Source organism: Nycticebus coucang, chromosome 18, assembly GCF_027406575.1.
Source record: "Nycticebus coucang isolate mNycCou1 chromosome 18, mNycCou1.pri, whole genome shotgun sequence".
Taxonomy (NCBI): Eukaryota; Metazoa; Chordata; class Mammalia; order Primates; family Lorisidae; genus Nycticebus; species Nycticebus coucang.
This window is the reverse complement of record NC_069797.1, coordinates 32,978,102-33,001,920: the sequence shown is the minus strand read 5'-3', so window position 1 is coordinate 33,001,920 and position 23,819 is coordinate 32,978,102. Positions and strand designations below refer to the sequence as shown.

The window sequence follows — 23,819 nt, the reverse complement described above, 5'->3', positions numbered from 1 at the left end:
AATGAGATACTGTCTCCTACTTGAGTGTTCTGGTATATAGCTCTTATATTTATATCAGTTTTTGTTTCCCTTTTCTGTTATGTTATTTACAACACAACTGCTGTCGTAATGGATTAATAAATTGTGGTATATGTATGCAGCCTTAAAAAATGATGGAGACTTTACCTCTTTCATGATTACACGGAGGGAGCTGGAACATATTCTTAGCAAAGTATCTCAAGAATGGAAGAAAAAGTATCCAATGTACTCAGCCCTACTGTGAAACCAATTTATAGCTTTCATATGAAAGCTTTAACCCAACTATAGCCCAAGAAGAAGGGGAAAGAGAGGAGGGAGGGAGGAGGATGGGTGGAGGGAGGGTAATTGGTGGGATCACACCTACAATGCATCTTACAAGGGTACATGTTAAATTTACTAAGCGTAGAGTATAAATGTCTTAACATAGTAACTAAGAAAATGCAGTGGAGGCTATGTTAACCAATATTTGATGAAAATATTTCAAATGGTATATATAAAACCAGCACATTGTACCCCATAATTGCATTAATGTACACAGCTATGATTTAATAAAAAGAAAACATAATTAAATCTTAAAAAAAAGAAAAACTCTTAAGAATAATGTAAATAGGACACACATTAAAAGATATTTAGCATTTAAAAACTATATTCATCCCAACCAAGTGGTATTTAGTATAGATATTCAAGACTGATTTAGTGCAAATCGAACTGTTAATATAATTCATTCTATTACCAGGAGAGATAATAAAATTAGTTAAACCAATGTTCATTGACCTGGGATGGGATGTTGTTCTAGGAATTGGGAGGATACAAAGGTGCATAGAGTAATATAATCCTTCTGCTCAGGGATTTCTAATCTAATAAATTAAAAAAAAATTATGAAAGTCATGATGTCCTTAAATACTTGAAAATATTCTAAAGATATCTTAGAAAAATTAATATGTTTTCCTGACAATCCTAAAAAGTATAAAGGAAATATAAATGGTTTCTCTATAGTCAACATAAGATAAATGAAAAAATAAAAGAGTCTTCTATTAAAAAATAAATGAGGGCAGCGCCTATGGCTCAGCAGAGTAGAGTACCGGCCACATATACCGAGGTGGCGGGTTCAAACCCAGCCCCGGCCAAAAACTGCAAAATAATGAAAATATATGAAATGGATGGCACCTGTGGCTCAGTGACTAGGGTGCCGGCCCCATATATCAAGGGTGGCAGGTTCAAACCCGGCCCTGGCCAAACTGCAACAAAAAGCCTGGCGTTGTGGCGGGCGCCTGTAAGTCCCAGCTACTTGGGAGGCTGAGGCAAGAGAATCACCTAAGTCCAAGAGCTGGAGGTTGCTGTGAGCTGTGACAGCATAGCACTCTACCAAGGCCACAAAGTGAGACTCTGTCTCTTAAATAAATAAAACAATGCTGTTATCAAATGTCAGCCATTGTATAAACATTTTTTGAAAACGAGGCACTGGTATATGCAAGAAGGATATTAAACTATCACAATACAAATGAGTGTTATATTTCTAGGAAATTAATGGATTCAACAGCATAATAATTGAATTTAGAAAAGCTGCAAATTTTAAGTTAAAGCAAAGTATGTTACTGTATTTTAACAATAGATAATAGCAACAAATGAACAACTATTGACAGTGGTACACATTAAATACTTTAACATAATGTGTATGTACGTGAACAATAAAACTTGAATAGCAAGTATAGAAGTTTGAATAAATGGAAAGTTGTACTGGCTAATGGGAAGGCTAAGTGGGTTAAAATTCCATGTTTACTATATTAATCACTAGATTTAATATTTATCCAAGATTACCAACATAATAAAGCCTTGACACTAGTAGCCTCACCTGAGAGCTTTTTATAAATGTAGAGTCTCCATTCCTCACCCAAGACATAGGGCAGCAATCTACATTTTAAGATTTTTTTTAAGATTTCCAGGTGATTCCTGGAAATTACAGAAGCATTGAGTTTAAAGAAATGGTTCTTGAATATGGTTAAAAATCAGAGTCATCTGAGAGTTTTTAAAAATACAAATTCTTGGGTGGTGCCTGTGGCTCCAAGGAGTAGGCGCCGACTCCATATACGGGAAGTAGTGGGTTCAAACCTAGGCCCGGCCAAAAAAAAAAAACAACACAAATTCTTAGGGCATGCTATAAGCTTAATGAAATGAGTAATAGTTTTTGTATTTCTTCTTTTCTTTCTTTTTTTTTTTTTTTGAGACAGAGTCTCACTCTATACGCTGCTGGATAGAGTACTGTGGCATCATAGCTCACAGAAATTTCAACCTCTTGGGCTTGAGCAATCTTCTTGCCTCAGCCTCCCAAGTAGCTGAGACAACAGGCACCTGCTACAGCACCCAGCTATTTTTTTTCTATTTGTAGTAGAGATGGGATCTTGCTCTTGCTCAGGTGATCCACCAGCTTCAGCCTCTCAGAGTGGTGGGATTACTGGTGTGAGCTCCCAGCTGCATTTATCTTTCTAAAGTCCACTTTTTTCTAAAAGTTGTGATATACTAAATTTAGTACCACCTGCCTTAATGACTTTGATAAAATGCCAATAAAATGTATAAGAAAAAATTGTAAAGGTAGAAGACATATAAAGTGATAATTATTGATTATCACTATTAGATAAGTATTGGTTGAAAAAATAAACGAGTAAACCTAAGAACAAAATAGCAGTTCAGAAAATTGATCCATAGTATATATTGGTATAAACTAATACTTCACTCTGTACATTATAAGAACTTCTAAGTGAATAAACAAAACATTGACATGAAAATACAAGAAAAGAGACAAAGAATGAAAATTTTTCTGTATCTAAGTAAATAATTAATATGTGAGCTATTTGGATAAATGGAAGAACTATATCAAAAGGGAAGGGAGGGAGCAGTGCAGAAAAAAATCAGAATGGCCTAGAATACTATGAACGGTTGATACTCTGGGGATGAGGCATCATTTACACAGCATAAAATTTACCCATAAGTACTTTAGTGATTTTTAGTAAATGAATAGTGTTATGTAACTATCACTATAACACAATTGTAGAATATTTTCATCACCCCTAAAACTTGTACATTAACAGGCAACCTCTGAAATGCTTTGTCTCTGTATTTTTCCCCTCAAATTTAATATAAATGGTATCACATTATATGGTCTTTGTGCCTTTTTTCACTTAGTATGTTTTTGAGGTTTATCCATGTGTTTGTAGGTAGTAGCTTGTTCGGTTGCATAGGTGTATCACAGTATGTTTGCATTCACTAGTTGATGAATTTCATTCATTCTCATATTTGCTATTATAACTAATGCTGCTATGACTATTCACACGTAAGTCTTTGTGTGGACAAACATTTTCATTTTCCTTGCGTAGAGAGTGGAGTTACTGGGTCAGGGTTAGTTTAACTTTTTTTTTTTTTTGTAGAGACAGAGTCTCACTTTACTGCCCTTGGTAGAGTGCCGTGGCGTCACACAGCTCACAGCAACCTCCAGCTCTTGGGCTTATGTGATTCTCTTGCCTCAGCCTCCCAAGCAGCTGGGACTACAGGCGCCCGCCACAACACCCAGCTATTTTTTTTGTTGTTGTTGCAGTTCGGCCAGGGCTGGGTTTGAACCCACCACCCTCGGTATATGGGGCCGGCGCCCTACTCACTGAGCCACAGGCGCCGCCCCAGTTTATGTTTAACTTTTTAAGATTTAGCTAAACTGTTTTCTAAAATAGCTCTCCTGTTTAACATTCTCACCTGTTCAGTATGAGGGTTCTAATTTTGATTGGGATTGCATTGAATGAAAATTACCATTTTAACAACATTGAGTTTTCTTTTTTTTTTTTTTTGCAGGTTTTTTTTTTTTTTTTTGGCCATGGCTGGGTTTGAACCCACCACCTCCAGCATATGGGGCCGGCGCCCTACTCCTTGAGCCACAGGCGCCGCCCCAACAACATTGAGTTTTCTAATCCACGAATATGAAATGTTCTCTCTTTATTTAATTCTTCATTGTATGTGTCTTGCACTTCTTTTGTTAAATTCATTCCCTAAGTATTTTATTCTTTTTGATTTTGTGATGGAATTATTTTAATTTCATCATCAGATTATTTGTTGCTATATCTTGGAATATCTTCATTTTATAGAATTTTTGCATTTCCCACTGAAATACGGCTTTTCATTGCCTTCTAGCCTCCGTTATTTCTGGTAAGAAGTGAGTCATTTATTGTATTGTTATTTTTCTTTTGTTATTTCAGGAGTTTGTCATTGTCTTCGATGTATGTTTGACTATGAAGTGTCTAGGTTTGGATCTCTTTGTGTCTGTCTTTTGGTTTTTTTGAAATTTTTGGATATATAGATTACTTTTCATCCAATTTGGAGAGATTTCAGCTATTATTTCCTCAAATATTTTATACTCCTTTCTCTCCTTTCTTCCTGATACTCCCATCATATGCATGTTGGTATACTCAATGTTACAGTAGAGGTCTCTGAGGCTCTGTTTATTTTTCACACTTTTTTCTCTCTTTTCTTGAGACTATCTGATAATTTCTGTTACTCTATCTTTGAGTTCACTGATTCTTTTCTCTGCTTTTTGAAATCTGCTATTGGACCAATCTAATGAATATTCCATTCTAATATTTTACTTTTCAAATCTAGAATTTGATTTGATCCTCGTTTTTTGTTAATTTCTATTTCTTTGTTGTTTTTTTTTTGGCCAGGGCTGGGTTTGAACCCACCACCTCCAGTATATGGGGCGGGCACTCTACTCCTTGAGCCACAGGCACCACCCAATTTCTATTTTTTTATTGATATCTCCTATTTGTTAAGTCATGGTCACCATATTTTTCTTTTAATTTCTTAAACATGTTCTTTAGTTCTCTGAACATAATTATAATAGCAGATTTGAAGTATATTTCTGGATTGTAACATCAGGCACCCTCAGAAATGTTTCTATTTACTGCTTTTTCCCCTGAGTATGAGTCATAGTTTCCTGTAAAAACTGGACATATTAGATAATACTATATTGTAACAATTCTGGATCTGATTTCCTTCTCCCCAAGCATTATCATTATTTTTTGTATTTGTTTATCTTAAAGTAACTTGTTTAGACTTAATATGCAGAATCCCTCTTCTTTGTGGGGTTTAGCCATTTAGGTCTCTGGTTAGGTTTTTTAAATTTTAATTTTTAGCCTGGCCTTCTTGGGTTCCCCCTTGTGTCTGCATAGCTTAGTAGTTATCCAGTGATTGGTTAAAGGTTGTGTGCAAACATTTAAGCCTGTAAGGCTTCCACCTTTTACTGGTATGTGTGTATGTGTATTTGGAGAAGCACATCTAGTTTTCAGGTAAGCTCCAGCTTTAATTTTCTGCTGAGCCCTCTCTTAACATGCAGGAAGCCTCCTAGCCAGCCTGGTGTCTGGGCATGTATTTGCCATGGATGTATGGAGAAATGATCTAGCCTTTCTATGGCCCTCTCATTTCCAGAATCTCCTTATTACATTATTTAATTTCTCTTAGTCTGCTGTCTTTCTAACTGGGACAGCAGCTTCTGGTTAACAGAGCTGTAGGCTTTCTTTGTTCTTTACCAATTGAGTTTGATTCTTTCACCATTGTAGCTATGAGTGTGGGTTTCTCTCTCTTTCTGTCTCTGTCTCTCTCATACACACACACACACACCCTTCGAATCATGTTAGCTCCTCAGACAGCGAACCTGCTGCTTTTCATGGCCGGCCCTACCTAGGAAGAACTATTGCATGGACTGCTGCTTGGGTGAAGCATCGTGGAGCTGATAAGGAGCAGCTCCAAGTACTAATGCCACTAACTCAAAATTTTCTTATTCAAATTATGGCAATTTTTCATAAATAAACACTCATAAATTTGTTATTTGACTTTGGCCAACTTCTGGAGAGCTGAAATGTTTGCTTTTGACCTTTGTCAAGTTTTATAGTTGTTGGGGGCGGTGGTGGTGGGGGGGATTTGCTGACCTCTTCAGTTTGCCACAGCTGGAAGTCCTGCCTCCTGTTTTGATTTTGCAATATTTTTGGTTTTGGTTATTTTTAACAGACTAATTAAAAACCTGACGCACATCTATATATTGTAGCTGCTTCAGCACTTTGCTTTACAATGGAAGAAGTTGGGAGACTGTGATTAGATTAGGGGTGGGCCTGTAGTCCTGAATTTGCTGACATTATTTTCCTGTGGTATGCTTCTTAGTAGTGTGTTCTTGTGTAATGATGAAGAAAATGTTTATTTTTTTAAGCAAGCAAATTCCTTTGGAATTGTACCAAGATATAAAAAACATCTTTTTTATACTAGTATACTCCTCTCTACAGAATGAACCTGTGGCACAGAGAAGAAGTTACAGAATCCATTGGGCTGGTATAGATGTATATCTATGTGAAAATAACAGAGAGAATCATCTTTTTAAAAAATTTCTCGTTATCCAGATTTCAAGCCAAAATGTATTTTTGCTAGAAAATTAAGCTGGGCAGTTTGCCTTTTTAAAAAAACCTTTCTAGCCTTTTAATAACATACATACACAAGATAAGATATATGTCTCACTAATGTATCACAAAGTACATACCTCTCTGTAGCCACCATTCTAGTGAGAAATAAGGTATCACCAGCACCCAGAAGTCCCCTGTGCCCGCCGCCTCCTTCTAAGGATAACTGCTATCATAACTTTTATTCTAACTCCTTCCTTTCTTAATAGTTTCTTTCTCCTAAATGTATATCCCTGTTAGATTTTACCTTTGCTTATTTTTTTATTTTATTTATTTATTTTTTTGAGACAGAGTCTCTAGCTGTCGCCCTGGATAGAGTGCCGTTGAGTCACAGCTCACAGCAACCTCAAAATCTTGGACGTAAGCATTCTCTTGTCTCAGCCTCCCGAGTAGCTGGACTACAGGCACCTGCCACAATGCCTGCCTATTTTTTGTTGCACTTGTCATTGTTGTTTTAGCTGACCCATGCCGGATTCAAACCTGCCAGCCTCACTGTATGTGGCTGGCGCCGTAACCACTGTGCTACGGACACCAAGCCCCTTCTTTATTTTTTATACTGAAGTATTTTTAAACAAACCCTAGACTTCACGTCGTTTCACCTATTTGTACTTAAGTAGGGATCTCTAAAGAACATAGAAATTTATTACCATCATTCTAAGCCATTTTCACATTTCCCTGTTTATTTTAAAAATATCCTTTTACTATAGTCGTATTCTGTTACCGGCATGTGGGAACTTGAATTTTATATTAAGTATTACTATTAGCTTATCCGAAGTATGCTCTGTGATAATTCAGAACTTTTTTCTTTCTAAATTTATTAAAATTTCTGATGTCTGCAAAGCCATACTATTAACCTACCATGTGAATAAAATTGTCTTTTACTTTCATAAGGTGCCTTTTATCTTTATAAATCTAATGTGCAACAAAAATGGCCATTTGTTACATTTTAAAACATTTTTTTTTTTTTAATTGTTGGGGATTCATTGAGGGTACAGTAAGCCAATTACACTGATTGCAATTGTTAGGTAAAGTCCCTCTTGCAATCATGTCTTGCCCCCATAAAGTGTGACACACACTAAGGCCCCACCCCCCTCCCTCCATCCCTCTTTCTGCTTCCCCCGCCCCCCGCCATAACCTTAATTGTCATTAATTGTCCTCATATCAAGATTGAGTACATAGGATTCATGCTTCTCCATTCTTGTGATGCTTTACTAAGAATAATGTCTTCCACTTCCATCCAGGTTAATACGAAAGATGTAAAGTCTCCATTTTTTTTAATGGCTGAATAGTATTCCATGGTATACATATACCACAGCTTGTTAATCCATTCCTGGGTTGGTGGGCATTTAGGCTGTTTCCACATTTTGGCGATTGTAAATTGAGCTGCAATAAACAGTCTAGTACAAGTGTCCTTATGATAAAAGGATTTTTTTCCTTCTGGGTAGATGCCCAGTAATGGGATTGTAGGATCAAATGGGAGGTCTAGGTTGAGTGCTTTGAGGTTTCTCCATACTTCCTTCCAGAAAGGTTGTACTAGTTTGCAGTCCCACCAGCAGTGTAAAAGTGTTCCCTTCTCTCCACATCCACGCCAGCATCTGCAGTTTTGAGATTTTGTGATGTGGGCCATTCTCACTGGGGTTAGATGATATCTCAGGGTTGTTTTGATTTGCATTTCTCTAATATATAGAGATGATGAACATTTTTTCATGTGTTTGTTAGCGTCTGTCATCTTTAGAGAAAGTTCTATTCATGTCTCTTGCCCATTGATCTATGGGATTGTTGGCTTTTTTCATGTGGATTAATTTGGGTTCTCTATAGATCCTAGTTATCAAGCTTTTGTCTGATTGAAAATATGCAAATATCCTTTGCCATTGTGTAGGTTGTCTCTTTGCTTTGGTTATTGTCTCCTTAGCTGTACAGAAGCTTTTCAGTTTAATGAAGTCCCATTTGTTTATTTTTGTTGTTGTTGGAATTGCCATGGCAGTCTTCTTCATGAAGTCTTCCCCCAGGCCAATATCTTCCAGTGTTTTTCCTATGCTTTCTTTGAGGATTTTTATTGTTTCATGCCTTAAATTTAAGTCCTTTATCCATCTTGAATCAATTTTTGTGAGTGGGGAAAGGTGTGGGTCCAGTTTCAGTCTTTTACATGTAGACATCCAGTTCTCCCAACACCATTTATTGAATAGGGAGTCTTTCCCCCAAGGTAAGTTCTTGTTTGGTTTATCGAAGATTAGGTATTTGTAAGATGTTAGTTTCATTTCTTGGTTTTCAATTTGATTCCAAGTGTCTATGTCTCTGTTTTTGTGCCAGTACCATGCTGTCTTGAGCACTATGGCTTTGTAGTACGGACTAAAATCTGGTATGCTGATGCCCCCAGCTTTATTTTTATTACTAAGAACTGCCTTAGCTATACAGGGTTTTTTCCGGTTCCATACAAAACGCAGAATCATTTTTTCCAAATCTTGAAAGTACGATGTAGGTACTTTGATAGGAATGGCATTGAATAGGTAGATTGCTTTGGGAAGTATAGACATTTTAACAATGTTGATTCTTCCCATCCATGAGCATGGTATGTTCTTCCATTTGTTAATATCCTCTGCTATTTCCTTTCTGAGGATTTCATAATTTTCTTTATAGAGGTCCTTCACCTCCTTCGTTAGGTATATTCCTAGGTATTTCATTTTCTTTGAGACTATGGTGAAGGGAGTTGTGTCCTTAATTAGCTTCTCATCTTGACTGTTATTGGTGTATACAAAGGCTACTGACTTGTGGACATTGATTTTATATCCTGAAACATTACTGTATTTTTTGAAGACTTCTAGGAGTCTTGTGGTTGAGTCTTTGGGGTTCTCTAAGATTATGTCATCAGCAAAGAGGGAGAGTTTGACCTCCTCTGCTCCCATTTGGATTCCCTTTATTTCCTTTCTTGCCTAATTGTATTGGCTAGAACTTCCAGCACTATGTTGAATAGTAAAGGTGACAGAGGACAACCTTGTCTGGTTCCAGTTCTAAGAGGAAAAGCTTTGAGTTTTACTCCATTCAGTAAAATATTGGCTGTGGGTTTGTCATAGATAGCTTCAATCAGTTTTAGAAATGTGCCACCTATGCCTATACTCTTCAGTGTTCTAATTAGAAAAGGATGCTGGATTTTATCAAATGCTTTTTCTGCATCTATTGAGAGGATCATGTGATCTTTATTTTTGCCTCTGTTAATATGGTGGATAACGTTTATGGACTTGCGTATGTTAAACCAGCCTTGCACCCCTATTTTAAAACATTTTTATACTGTGTGTTCTTCAGTGTTCATAGTACTGAACAAGTATCTTTCAGCAAGTCATCTGCAGGAGTAAAAGCAAGTGCATTTTTGTGTGACATAGTTTTAGTTATACTTGCCCTTTGTGACCTGTTCTTGCCCAAAGTTGTTAAAATGCAAGGAGATGTAGTTGCAAATTATTTTCCTTTGTGGCTTTGCACAGAAACCTTTCCTTCATTCCTTTAGCTGGTTTTTCTTCCCATGCAATATTCATAGGTCCATTTCTAAGAGAGAATGGTGGCTAGTGGGCCATGAAAACTTCCTAGACTTGGCAGACTGGGCTGTATCATGTTCATCCCCTAACATGAGAAAATCGCCATTGAAAAGATAGCTCGGCAGCTTTCCTGTAGGCAGGTCAGACTCCTCACAGAGATATTTGACAGTGACTGAGGAGGAAGAGTCTCTTTATCTCTCTAGCATCTGCCTAAAGAACAATTAAATATTCCCAAGATCACAGGAATTAGCATAAAATGATTCTCAGTTACATGTTAACTTATGCAATATTATTGTGGGGGAACTAAAGAGGTCTTAAAAGTTAGCTCTTACTCACTAATAATAAATATTTGGAAATAAATACAACAGCCTGATTATTGGACGGCTTGCCTGGCTTCTTATCAGGACCTTTGTGTGTCTTACTCAGTACAGATCAGAATGGCCCAGTGCCGTCTCATTTGCTGTTATGCTTACTTATACACTGAGTAAGTTCATATTTAACTCTTCAGATTAAAGGTTGTAAAATTCTCAGATTTTAGATTTAACTCATCTAAATATAGATGTTTTATGTCTTACGATGAATATCGTTAGGATGACGTGAAAAAAATGAACTATTTCACTGCTTTGGTTTAAGGCCTTTTCCCCTTATAATATAAATTAGCAAATTTGGGGATCATTTTATGTGTCTTGAAAAAAGGAGAAAAGAATCTCTTATGTACACAGCCAACTCAACAAGTACTGGAGTTGGATACACACACACACACACAATAAATCAGAAAAAGCCCCTCAGATGGAATGAATTATCTAGATAAGGAAGATGAGAATCTTTTTTTATTTGTGTGTTTTTGGATGGGGGCAGAGAGTCCTAGAAGGGTTTGTTCTAAATAGCGTGTAAGTCTATAAATATGGCAAAGTTCATATCAATTATAGCCTGTTAAAATTCTAGTTAGAAAGACTGGGACAAAAATAAATTCCTTATTTCGTAAATTTCTTGGGTGCCTTTGAACACATAACAAAGACTAAGGTAAAAACTGGCTATGTTTACTAGACTTACTTGTCAAAAATTTTGCCTCAATCATTTGCTTTTGTTTCTCAAGCAAACAGCCTATATACAAGTAAAAATAACTTCGAAGGAAATGAATTTCAAAATGAATGTGAAGGCAATAATCTAAATATTTAGAGTCTAGTTAGGAGAGTCTATTACTGAGATGTATACTGTTTTGGTATAGTTGACATAGTAATTGTAGTATGTATAGCAAAAAAGTAGAGGACTACTGATTCTAACTATACATGAATAGAATAAGAAAAGCATGATTTTCTTAATCTAAGTTAAAACATTCTTATTCTAAATTATTTATTTTCTGTGAACAGCTAAAAACCTGTATAGAAACATGGACTTTCAAACACCTTAAAAAAAAATACATGGGGAAAGATTCTTCACATAAAAAGGAGCATATATTGAATATTCTGACTGGTTGAAAGATGTTTTAAGTGACAGTTTAAGTGTATTTTACTAGTTAAAAAAAAAAAAAGATGTTTTATGTGACATTTTAGCCCCTGGGAAAATATCCCCTATAATAAGTTTCACTTTTATTTCATTCCAAATTTTCTGCTTTTCAGTAAGTTAAGTAGATTTGTGGCATGGTCAGAGTTTTCTGGGATTAAGAAAATTCTACAACAAAATGATCACGATGGATTTGAATGCTTCCTGTTTTGTTATTGTATTATTTTTGATCAACTCTTTGTATAGTATCTACCACCTTAAAAAATGGCTTGTGGATTTTCCTGGGTTTTTAAAAAATAGTTGAAATTTGTGCTCTAAGTGTAAAGAAGGATTGATTCATGCGATTTGGATAGATGTAAGAGACTTCTCTCTCATAACCCTTAAAACTTTATTTTTAACATACTATTTGAAGAATCAAATACTAAATATTTGATTTAATATTTAAAACTTAAGAATTAAACTCCTATTAGCATAACTTGAATGCTTAAGATGGTTATCAGATGAAATGACAGACGCACTGTTTTATTTAGGGCATCCAGTTATTTAGCAGAGAAAGTAACTGCTCTGTAAGTGAATTGTAAATCTAAGGATGGCTCCTTTTTTCTGAAATGAAGAAAGTTGTCCTAAGTGTTGTTCATTATCTCTACAGCTGGAGTTTCATTACCAAGTGTGTTGGAATACCCAGGATATTGCAGCAGAGAAACTAAGCATAGCAAGCCTTAGAGGAACAAAATAAATAAATAAATAAAAGAATTCCTGTATAACATGCTTCCACGCTTCTCTGTGTTCTGTGGTACTGTTTGTGCTGAACTAAAGCATCTGCTACCTCAAGTTAAGAGAGAACAAACTCAACATGGTGTGAAATTACTGCACTGCCATTCACATTCATTAGAGTTACATTGTTACTAGCCACAGGCATGACTGGCTTTTGCATGAATAATAAAACAAAATGCTGCTTTGTGAATTTACCTTAAAACATTACAAGGCACTACAAGGTACTAACCTTGAGCCTGTGTTAAGTATTTTGCAGGAGTGGATTTATCCTAGAGTTAACTTTCCTCACCACAATTGGGTAACCAGTAAATAGTACTTAAAAGTTGGGAAGAGGTATGGTATGAGGCCTTTGGAATGGGCATTTTGTTAAAGGTTTAGTTTACTCATTTTTAAATACTAATATTTATTGTGTCAGGCTGTTAAAGATATTAAAATTATATTAAAGTAGCATTTGGCAACTATTGGAGTAATGATAAAAAATCATCAATGGATGTTAAAGATAATGGGTCCCAATCTGATGAGGATTAGGGTATTTATGCAGTTATTATGTATAAAGGAAAAATAGTATCTTTATAGAGGAGAATCCTGGTAGATAACCTCATCCAGATGATAAAGTTATCACTTCATATTGACGTCATGTGCATCATGATATGATATGCATTGAGAAGACATTACTTGGTGTTATTCCTGTAAAAAGTGCATAACCTGAATCTCATTATGAGAAAACACCAGACAAACCCAAATTGAGGGACAATCTACAAAGTAACTGGCCTGTACTCCTCAAAAATGACAGTGTCAGGAAAGGCACCTTAAATAACTGCTCTACGTGGTGTCCCTAAAGTCACCATCCATAGGGAAAATGGGAAATTGTAGCTAAATGTATCTTTATTTACAAAATATTCATTATAAAATCTTACAAAATATTCTCTGCATGTTGGCTACCTCTTTATGAAATTTTGTAATGAATATTTCATAAAGAATGGTATATTTAGCTATAGTTTCCCACTTTCCCTATGGATAACGACTTAGGGGAAACTTTTGGGATGCCATGTAGATTAAAGATGAGCAAAGAGACATGAAAATTGAATAGAATGTGTGGTCCAGAATTTTCTTTTTATTTCATTGAAAACTGTGCCACTAGAGCATTAAGAGTCTAAATGTAATATTATACTCAGTTTCTCCCATATTTTTCTTTTCTAGTTTATGTGGATTTTAAGCAGTATTGCAGATTTAGGCTGGTATTTTTACTTTTTATTTATTTTTTTATGTGTGTATATATTTATTTTTTGCACAAACCTGTGTTGGTATTTTTAAGCAACTGTCATGAATGTTAGATTTCCTGTCCCAATTGAGTTACATGTCAAACTATTGACAACTCAAAAATAATACTTTTGCTTTGCCAAATTTTCAATAAGTGGAAGAAAGTGGAATCCTCTAGTCCTTAAGAATGCTAGAAGATAGGGGCGGCGCCTGTGGCTCAGCAGGTAGGGTGCCAGCCCCATATGCTGAGGGTGGCGGATTCAAACCCAGCCCCAGCCAAACTGCAACCAAAAAATAGCTGGGCATTGTGGCGGGCGCCTGTAGTCCCAGCTACTTGGGAGGCTGAGTCAAGAGAATCGCCTAAGCCCAAGGATTTGGAGGTTGCTGTGAGCTGTGTGACGCCACGGCACTCTACTGAGGGTGATAAAGTGAGACTCTGTCTCTACAAAAAAAAAAAAAAAAAAGAATGCTAGAAGATAGAAAAATGTTAGAAAAATACTGGAGTTTCATGAGCATTTAAGAAAGGAAGTAGTAATTGCTAAGATAAATTCATAAAGAAGTTTGGTATAATTTTTAGACAGGTAGTTATAGGAATGCTTTATTTTCAGGAAGGCATTTTGATGGGTGTCTGATTTCCTTGTGGACTAGATAAAGAAATTGAGTGTACTTAATTGAATGAATAATTAATTGAATAGCCATAGATGGTTTGTAGTGCTGTTTTTCTAATAAGTGCCTTGTCTATTCTTAGTCTTATTCTATAATTTGTAACTCAGATAAAGGCATTGGTGACACATAGGTCAAATTTTAAAATGACAGAAATTTAGGAGAGACGTCCAAAGCATTAGATGACCAGAACAGGGACTGAATGATAATGCTAGCTGAGAATATTAAGCAGAAATATATTTAAATAAATTTAACAAGAATAAATTCTACAGGAATAACTAGTCTTAGGATGACGAAAAAGGGAGGGGGAAGCTTTGGGTGTCCAACTTGCAGCCCACAGGCCACCTGGTGGATTCTTTGAGACCTGTTTTGCTTATCTGTGATGTCAGATAGTGCAAAAATTATCCTTAGGCTTTTCTTTCACTGATCAGCTTCATTAGTGTTTATTTAATGTGGCCCAAGACAACTCTTCTAGAAATGTGGGGGCTGGTGGGGGGCAAGGTTGGGCATGCCTAGAAATTTAACCATATGTGCCCAATTTATTGATTTATTTCTTTTAATACATATCAGTTGGGGTCCAATCAGAAAAACGGAAGCCACCCTAGTATTTCAAACATAGGAAATGTAATACAAGAAACTGGTTGTACAGATGGTAGAAGGGCAAAGGGCAAAAGAGGAAAAAAAGAAACACTGAGTTATTAAAAGAATAACATATTAAATATATCTCTCTAAAGCACTGGGGAACAAGGTTTGGAATTGATGTCTGTCTTTTTTTTTCCTCTCCCTCCCAATATTGCTTCTTCAGGTCAGTAACAGATCCAAGAGATGGAAAGAGAGTAGCACTCAAAAAGATGCCCAACGTCTTCCAGAATCTGGTCTCCTGCAAAAGGGTCTTCCGAGAATTGAAGATGTTGTGTTTTTTTAAACATGATAATGTAAGTGAAATTGGTGTTTGGGGGAAACTATTTCCTAAAAATACTTCATTGAATTAGTGAAGAGCAAATGAGAGTTTAAAAGGGTGCATGTGGTTCAGCACTGGTTGCTCAGTGAGTAGGGCGCCAGCCACATACACCAAGGCTGGCGGGTTTAAGCCGGGCCTGGGCCTGCTAAACAACGACAACTGCAATAAAAAAAAAAAGAAAAAAGCCAGGCGTTGTGGCAGGTGCCTGTAGTCCCAGCTACTTGGGAGGCTAAGACAAGAAAATCGCTCAAGCCCAAGAGTTTGAGGTTGCTGTGATCTGTGCTGTCACAGCACTCTACCAAGGGCTACATAGTGAGACTGTCTAAATAAATAAATAAATGGGTACATGCAAGTAATATTTGGAAATTGACTACAGTTTTATGCAAGCTGTGAAAAGCAGTAAACACACCAGTGAGGTTATAGAATACCTACTGATAGGCTTTTATTTTACACATTCTTACTGAAAGGGACATGCACACACACAGCCATGCACGCACCCACAAAAGCTTTCTAAGCTATATTTTTCCAGTACTTTGCCTTTTTTTTTTTTAAATTTATACTCTTTATGTCTTTATGATTTTCTTAAATTTTTACTATCAAGATCAGTGGTTTTTAATCTTGGCAGCATGTTAGAATCACCTGGGGGATCCATTTTATCAACATTTTATTTGAAGATTTGAAAATTACCTTATGAATTGTATGACTTGCACAAGGCCTAACCTCCAAATTAGGAAACATTGAAACTAGTAAGTTTCAGATTGGCTTCTGGATTGTGATGTTACATCTGCATTTGTCATCTGAATGTCTTCTTTGATTCCAAAAATATAAGTTATTAAATAAGTTTAAAGCCCACAGAAAAGGAGTGTGTATTTGTAGGGACAACAGGTTAGAAGGAAACCACAGCCAACGATTTTATTAAGGGGCTTAGAAACCTGAGACATATTAAGCCCTTTTTAATATGACTTAATACGATTGATTGAATGATAAGCAAAGTGACAAATATTAGTTAATGCAAAACGAAGTTGATATTTAGCTGAGAAATAATGCTAATATTTAACATAAAAATAGAGTGTTATATTTGGCAAGTGATTTAAGTGGGAATAATTGGCCCCTGGTTTTAAGTGTTTTATTTTTACCCTTTAATATTTTTAATCAGAGGTTGTGAGAGGTGTGGAAATAATTTCTCCTATAAAAATAGTGCATGGCGCTCTACTGAGGGTGATAAAGTAAGACTCTGTATCTACCAAAAAACGAAAATAGTACAGCCCTTAAAGTAACACAGGTTAGCTTATTTATGGCTGTGGTTAGAGATGTGAAGAGTTATGGACAAATAGACTCGTGCTTTGAGAGATAGTTTCCCTCAACTAATCCTGAATTTAAAAATTGAAACATGTAAATTTTGTCTGGAGGTTCTTAGCATTAGAATCTATTTTCAATTTTACATGAAAAGAAAAACTGTCTCAAATTCTTTATGTAATACTCAACATATGCTATTTTAATTGCTATAATAAGAACTTTATCAGAAAAATGGCAATTTCTTATGGAACACTCTCTGAGTGTTTATTTGCACAATAATCTTTAGAACTTTGGCCAAAGTTTGGGTCTTACTTTAAGAAGGAAATCTGCAAAAGCTTGAGGTATTCAGTAAATTAAACATAAAATGATTCACTCGAACTCCTTGGCTTGCCTATTTCATTTTGTTGATTACCCCTCTTGAAATTTCTTTTCCTTAAACCTTTAAAAAAAAAAAAAAAAAAGGCTGGTCATGGTGGCTAGCACTCTGGGAGGCTGAAGCAGGTGGATTGCCTGAGCTCACAGGTTCTAGACCAGCCTGAGCTGGTGCAAGACCCCGGAAATTGTAGCGGGTGCCTAGTCCCAGCTACTCTGGAGGCTGAGACAAGAGAATCACTTGAACTCAAGAGTTTGAGGTTGCTGTGAGCTATGATGCCGTGGCACTCTACCAAGGGCAACAAAGTGAGATTCTGTCTCAAAAAACAAACAAACAAACAAAAAAGACACACACACAAAAAAACCTAATAAGTTTCAAAACACCACTTGAGTTGCTATTTTGTAACTGGTTCCTCAGATTTTAGAAGTAATTGAGATAGTATTTAATGCTTTCTTATTTCTTGAATTTGCCTTAGTGTACCACTCCAACATGAAAGAGTACAGACTTTATGTACATTGTCAGAGACTCAAGTAAAGGTATTCATAATGAAGTTTAAATATTTCAAAAGTTACATCAGAAATTTTCTTCCTGAAGATTTCAGTGGTTTATTATAAAAGATTCAGACCATCTTTATAAAGGTTGCATGGTATAATAAGCTTCTGTTTATCTAGTTGGTACCTTTGCTTATGGCTCATTCCTGTTGAACAACTAAGTTACAATGACAGTGTCAGAGTAAGTAGTATAAGAAAAAAAAGAAACTGAATTCTTGAAAATCACACCAGTTAAGACACATAACCAATCCTAATGTAGTCTATAAGAGATGAGCTTTAGAGTCAGAACTAAGTTTGAATCATGGTTCTACTCTTTTCTGCTGGATGTTTTGGACCTTATTTTCTCTAAACTCTCTTTTTATTTCCAAAATGGGCATAATAAGAGGAGAAATAATGGTATACGATTATTACAGAAATTAAATTTTGAAAATGCAGGTAAACCTTTTAAAAGATACACACAACATTACTGTTTAAAACTCCTGATTTCTAGTATAAAAAGAATAGGTTGGGGGCGGCGCCTGTGGCTCAAAGGAGTAGGGCACTGGTCCCATATGCTGGAGGTGGCGGGTTCAAACCCAGCCCCAGCCAAAAACTGCAAAAAAAAAGAATAGGTTGGGCATGTTGACTTGCACCTGTAATACCAGCACTTTAGGAGGCCAACGCAGGAAGAACACTTGAGGCTAGAAGTTCAAGACCAGCCCAGGCAACATAGCAAGACCCCATCTCTACAAAAAAATTATTAAGGCTGGGCACAGTGGCTCACTCCTATAATCCTAGCACTCTGGGAGGCCGAAGTGGGTGGATCGCTTGAGTTTATGAGCTGGAAACCAGCCTAAGCAAGAGCGAGACCCTGTTTCTAAAAGTAGTCAAGTATTGTGGTGGGCACCTGTAGTCCCAGCTACTCAGGAGGCTGAGGCAAGAGGATCACTTCTTGAGCCCAAGAGTTTGAGGTTGCTGTGAGCTATGATGCTACGGCACTCTACCAAGGTCAACAAAGTGAGACTCTGTCTCAAAACAAAACAAACTTTTACAAAAAATTAGCCCATGTGGTAGTGCACACCTATAGTCTAAGCTACTCTGGAAGCTGGGGCAGGAGGATGGCTTGAACCCAGGAGTTGGAGGTTACAGTGAGCTGTGATTGCACCATTATTCTCCATCCTGGGTAAAAGAGTAAAACCCTGGCTCTAAAAAAATTAGAAAATAAAAGGAATTTTCAAAAAGAAGAATGTCTCTGATGTCTGTGGGAGTGTTAAAAAAGTGAGGCAGGTAGGTGGAGATCGAGATGGTATGGTACCACTATGTAATTTGTCATGAATTACTTTTATGCTCTGAGGTCTATCTCCAAAATGCATCTCAGGGCCAGCATACCTGGTATGTGTGGAATGCCAGTCTAAGAGGCCTTGATGTAGTTAAGGCAACAATTATTTATTTACTGTGTCCTGTGTAAGGAGTATAGTGCTAGCTAGGTCATGTGGAGGAGTTACAAAAATCTTGTGACTTTGTCCTTGTGTTTAGCACATAGTGTCTGTGTGTCGGGAAACATGCTAGGTGATTTATTTATATTCATATATTAATTCATTTACTCCTTACAATTTTTACTAGATAGAGCTTACTAACCCTACTTTATGGAAGAGGAACCAGAGGTATAGGGTTAAGAAACTTTCCCAAAGCTGCATAGATAAGATTGTAGATCTATTTGGCTCCAGGGCACATATTCTTTAATTCAGTAAGCATTTATTATGCACATCCTATATGCCTAAATTACATTAGCCTCAGGGGTCTTTACCTTTAATTAGTTTAAATGATTGTCATAGTATGATAAATAGTATGGTAAAGATGCTCTGGGAAGATTGCCTGCATGGTTAAACGTTAATGCAGGACAGTGTCTCTGTTACGTGCATAGCAGAGAGCTGGAAAGTCAAACCTAGTAGCATATCAGAAGGTTCTCTGTAGAGCGGAGCCTTAAAACACAAGTTCCTGGGTCTCATGTCAGACCTACTAAATTGGGATTAGGATGGAGGCCCAGGTAGCTGTAGTTTTTACAGCTTCTCAGATGTATGGTGGCGGCCAAGAACCATAATATTAGGAAAAATGAAAAATTGTTGTGGGCTTAGAAACTCAAACATGCATCAAACAGAGAAGAAAATCCTTAAGATGAGCCTTTCAAGAATAAGATTTGATTGAAGAAGAAAGGAATGTCATGATAACAGTGACACTTAGAAAGATTAACCTAGTCACTCATTGTAGGAAGGCTGGATTTTAATTTGGATAGTTTTTTATGTCTTGAAGAATAGATAACAAGCCCTAGGAGGCTTCGGATTTTCTTTCAAAAGGAACCTTCACAGTCATTATTTCAGATGCATTGATTTCAGGTTATCAGACTGAATTTTTATGTATACACACATCTGAGTAGCTCCTTCACCATCTTAAAGGATAAGTTCACCTTGCTATAGTAACTTAGGGAAACAGAAGCGGACTTAACTTTCTAAAGATTGTTGTTTAGGCTTTATCTGATCAAAATCTGAGCTGTTATAAAATCTGGCACAATCTCTATACCCATCTATGTACTTGTAATATACTTTGTCATATGATCAGTATGGAAAGTGATGTCTGAGTTTTTTTTAATCTGGTACTCCTTTGAGAATCTAATGAAAGCTATGAACCTTCTCAAAAAATGCACATGTACAGGCTTTTTATGTCATTTTAGGCTTTCACTTACCCTCTACAGCCCATTTAGAGCCCCCTTGAGGGCCCATTGATTTCTCCTAAGAGCCCCTGTAATACAAATCTTAGGCATTTTCCTTTCTTTAGGCAATAGCACTACACACATATTAGACAATCAGTCTATTTGAAAATTGAGCAAGTGAATAAAAGTGACAGAACAAAGAAATTTCAGGGTCTGGAATGAGGATAACTTCAGTGATCCCCCTCAGGGTTACTTTTTCCAAACCTTAGCTCTAGAGCGCTATCGAGAGGGGTAGAATGAGGCAAACAAAGAAAGCTCTTTCATTTGTATGTGGGTGTGTAGTCTGACCTAACTCAAACAAGGCCTCTTTGGATTCTTAAATTAGTTAGAAAATCATATCAATATGGGAAAAATAGATAGGACTTTTCTCTCAATGCAGACATGCTGTTCAGCTGCAGCCATTACTAATACTAACTGCTAAGTAATACTAACAGCAATACTAGTTGTGCGGCTGCTGAGGAATGTGAAAAAACAAAGGATGCTCTGGAGGTGGATTACTTTTCAGGGGATTGGGTTTTGTCTTCTGTGTGCCTAGAGTTTGTGGCAGATTACTGATGCATAGAGTCATCTCCCATTTTATAGATTGGAAGACTCCATGTAGTTGATAGGCCTTTTCTCCTCAAGTTGAGCTATGTATTCAATGTAATTCTGATCGGAATCCTAGCAGGGCTTTATGAGTATGTAGAAATTCACAAACTTATAAAATGTATGGAAATACAAGAGATCTAAAATAACTCAATCTCAAAGAAGTTGAATAAAGTTAGAAATTCATAGTACCAAGTATTGAGACTGCTTTCAGGTTTGGAGGCTCAATCCTAGATATCAAGCACAAGGTATCAAAACAGAACAAGGACAGAGAATAGATTAATGGAACAGAATAGGAAGCCTGTAAACTGGAATACACATACACATATTTACCTGATTAACAGGAGATGCCACTGCAGTTGGGACCACTGCAGTGGGGTCCCCATTCAATGGGGAACTGAATGGCCATTTCAATAAACAGTTCTAAGTCAACTAGAGACCCATATGAAGAAAAAAATCCTAGTCTCTACTTCACACCATACTCATAAATTAGTTCAAAATGGCTCATTAACTTAATGTGGAAAGTAAAATAATAAAACTTCTAAAATAAAACATATAGGCAAATATCTTCATGACTGTAATAAGCCAAGAGTCTCAATTGGACAAATAAAGCATTAACCATAAAAAAGATAGCATTAGGGTGGCGCCTGTGGCTCAAGGAGTAGGGTGCCGGTCCCATATGCTGGAGGTGGCGGGTTCAAACCCAGCCCTGGCCAAAAACCACAAAAAAAAAAAAAAAAGGTAGCATTAACCATAAATAAAATAAAGCATTAACCTTAAAAATATGTTAAATTGGATACCACTATCATTAAGAACTAATGTTAATCAAAAGTTAAGAGAATGAATCGGGCACAGTGGCTCACACCTGTAATCATAGCACTATGGAAGACCAAGGTGGGTGGAGACCAACCTGAGCAAAAATAGAAAAAAACTAGCTGGGCATGGTAGTGGGTGCCTGAAGTTTCAGCTACTTAGCAGGCTGAGGCAAGAGGATCACACAAGATATTGAGGTGCGGTAAGTTATGGTGATGCCGCTGCACTCTACCCAGGTAACAGAGTGAGACTCTGTGTCCAAAGAAAAAAAAAGTTAAGAGAATGAAAAGATAAACCTTAGGCACATAGCCAACAAAATACTTGATTTCCAGAATATATTATGGGCTAGAACAATTTTTGAAATTAATATTTAGTGTATGAAGAAGACAATTAGAAATCAGTGTTTTACTTGACTTTTTTTTATTTTTGGAGACAGAGTCTCCCTCTGTTGCCCAGGCTAGAGTGCAGTGGCATCATTATAGCTCACTGCAACCTCAAACTCCTGGGCTCAAGCAATCCTTCTGCCTCAGCCACCCAAGTGGCTGGGACTATGGGCGCATACCACTGCAACTGGGTAATTTTTCTAATCTTAGTAGAGACAGGGTCTTGCGCTTGCTCAGGCTGGTCTTGAACTCCTAAGCTCAAGCAGTCTTCCTGCCTCAGCCTCCCAGAATGCTGAGTTACAGGTGTGAGCTACTACACCCACTAGACTAAAATTCTGTATCTAAATATCATAATTATATAAAGAACTTCTATAAATCAAAATGTTTTGACCATCAATAACAGATTTAAGCATTTTACAAAAGAGGGTAACATCTGAAAAGTGTTTGATGTCATTAGTCTTGAGAGAAATGCAAATTAAAACTATAATGAGATATCACCATATGAGATCTGACAATTAAAGTTGCAAACTCATCCTAGAAAAAATGCTTCATACCCCATTGCTTAATTTCACTATGGTCACCTTTGAAGTACTCCCTTTGGGAAGCTATGCACTGATGCCAGTGCCTAGTCGACCCTTGAGAGCAATTTTGGAACTCATCAGAGTGCACAAAAACACAATAGCAATAATGAACACTGCACAGCAAGACACCACCACATGTCAACAGAATCTCAGCTATGAAACACTAACATACTAAGGTTATGAAACCTTACTAAGTTGTTTGTACAGTGCTGCCAAAGTGAGTGCATGGTGGCAAGTTCACAAACTTAATTGTTGGACCTTATGCAGTGTCAGCTCTGATGGTCATTCCAGTAAAAGAGCTCCAAAATTGCTTTGAAGGGTGGAGTAGGCACTGGCGTCAGTGCATAGCTTCCCAAGGGGAGGACTTTGAAGGTGACCTTAGTGATATTAAGCAATGAACTATGAAGCACTTTTTCTAGGGTAAGTTCTTGGACTTGGCAGACTATGTATACCAGCCAGAATGGTTGAAATTAATGACTGACAGTACAAACTGTTGACAAAGATGTGAATCAACTGAAACGCTTACCCACTGCTAGTGAAAGCATAAATTTATAAAATTATTCAGGAAAACTGGCAGTTTCTACTAACACTAAATATACTCAGCAACTCAGCAGTTCTACCCTTTGTTATACATATACTCAAGAATGAATGCCTATATCCCCCAAAAGACATGTGTAAGAGTGCTCATAGCAGCTTTATACGTAATAGCTAGAACTTAGACATAAGTATCTGCCAACAGTACTCTGGATAAATACTTAGTGGTATAGTCCAGCCATATAATAGCACACTACACATCAATGAAAAGAATGAGCCAGTGATCCACACAACATGGATTAATGTTGCAGGCATAGCAGTAAATGAAAGAATCTGTACACCAACAACTTGACATTTCTTTTCTTTGGAGACAGAGTCTCACTTTGTCGCCGTTGGTAGAGTGCCAGGGCTTCACAGCTCACAGCAACCTCAAACTCCTGGGCTCAAGTAATTCTCTTGCCTCAGCCTCCCAAGTAGCTGAGACTACAGGTGCCTGCTATAAGACCCGGCTATTTTTAAAGATGGGGTCTTGCTCTGGCTCAGGCTGCTCTGGAACGCATAAGCTCAAGCAATCCACCCGCCTTGGCCTCCCAGAGAGCTAGGGAAAAGACATCACATTTCATGATGCAATTTGTGTAAAGTTTAAGAACAGGCAAAATGAATTTATTGTGACAGAAGTAAGAATAGTGCTAGGATGGGTTTTAACTGAAAACAGGGCAAGGGGATTTTTCAGGTGTTGAAATGTTCAATTTTTTTATTCTGGTTGGTG

General features: G+C 36.9%; 1 protein-coding gene across 1 annotated transcript in view; it reads left to right on the top strand.

Moving 5' to 3' along the window:
- Nucleotides 1–23,819, top strand: part of NLK (nemo like kinase) — a 176,496-nt gene that overhangs the window by 77,943 nt on the left and 74,734 nt on the right. The window contains exon 2 of the mRNA XM_053569285.1: nt 15,033–15,162. Within this exon, the coding sequence (XP_053425260.1) occupies nt 15,033–15,162 (130 nt within the window). The remainder of the gene's footprint in view (nt 1–15,032; nt 15,163–23,819) is intronic.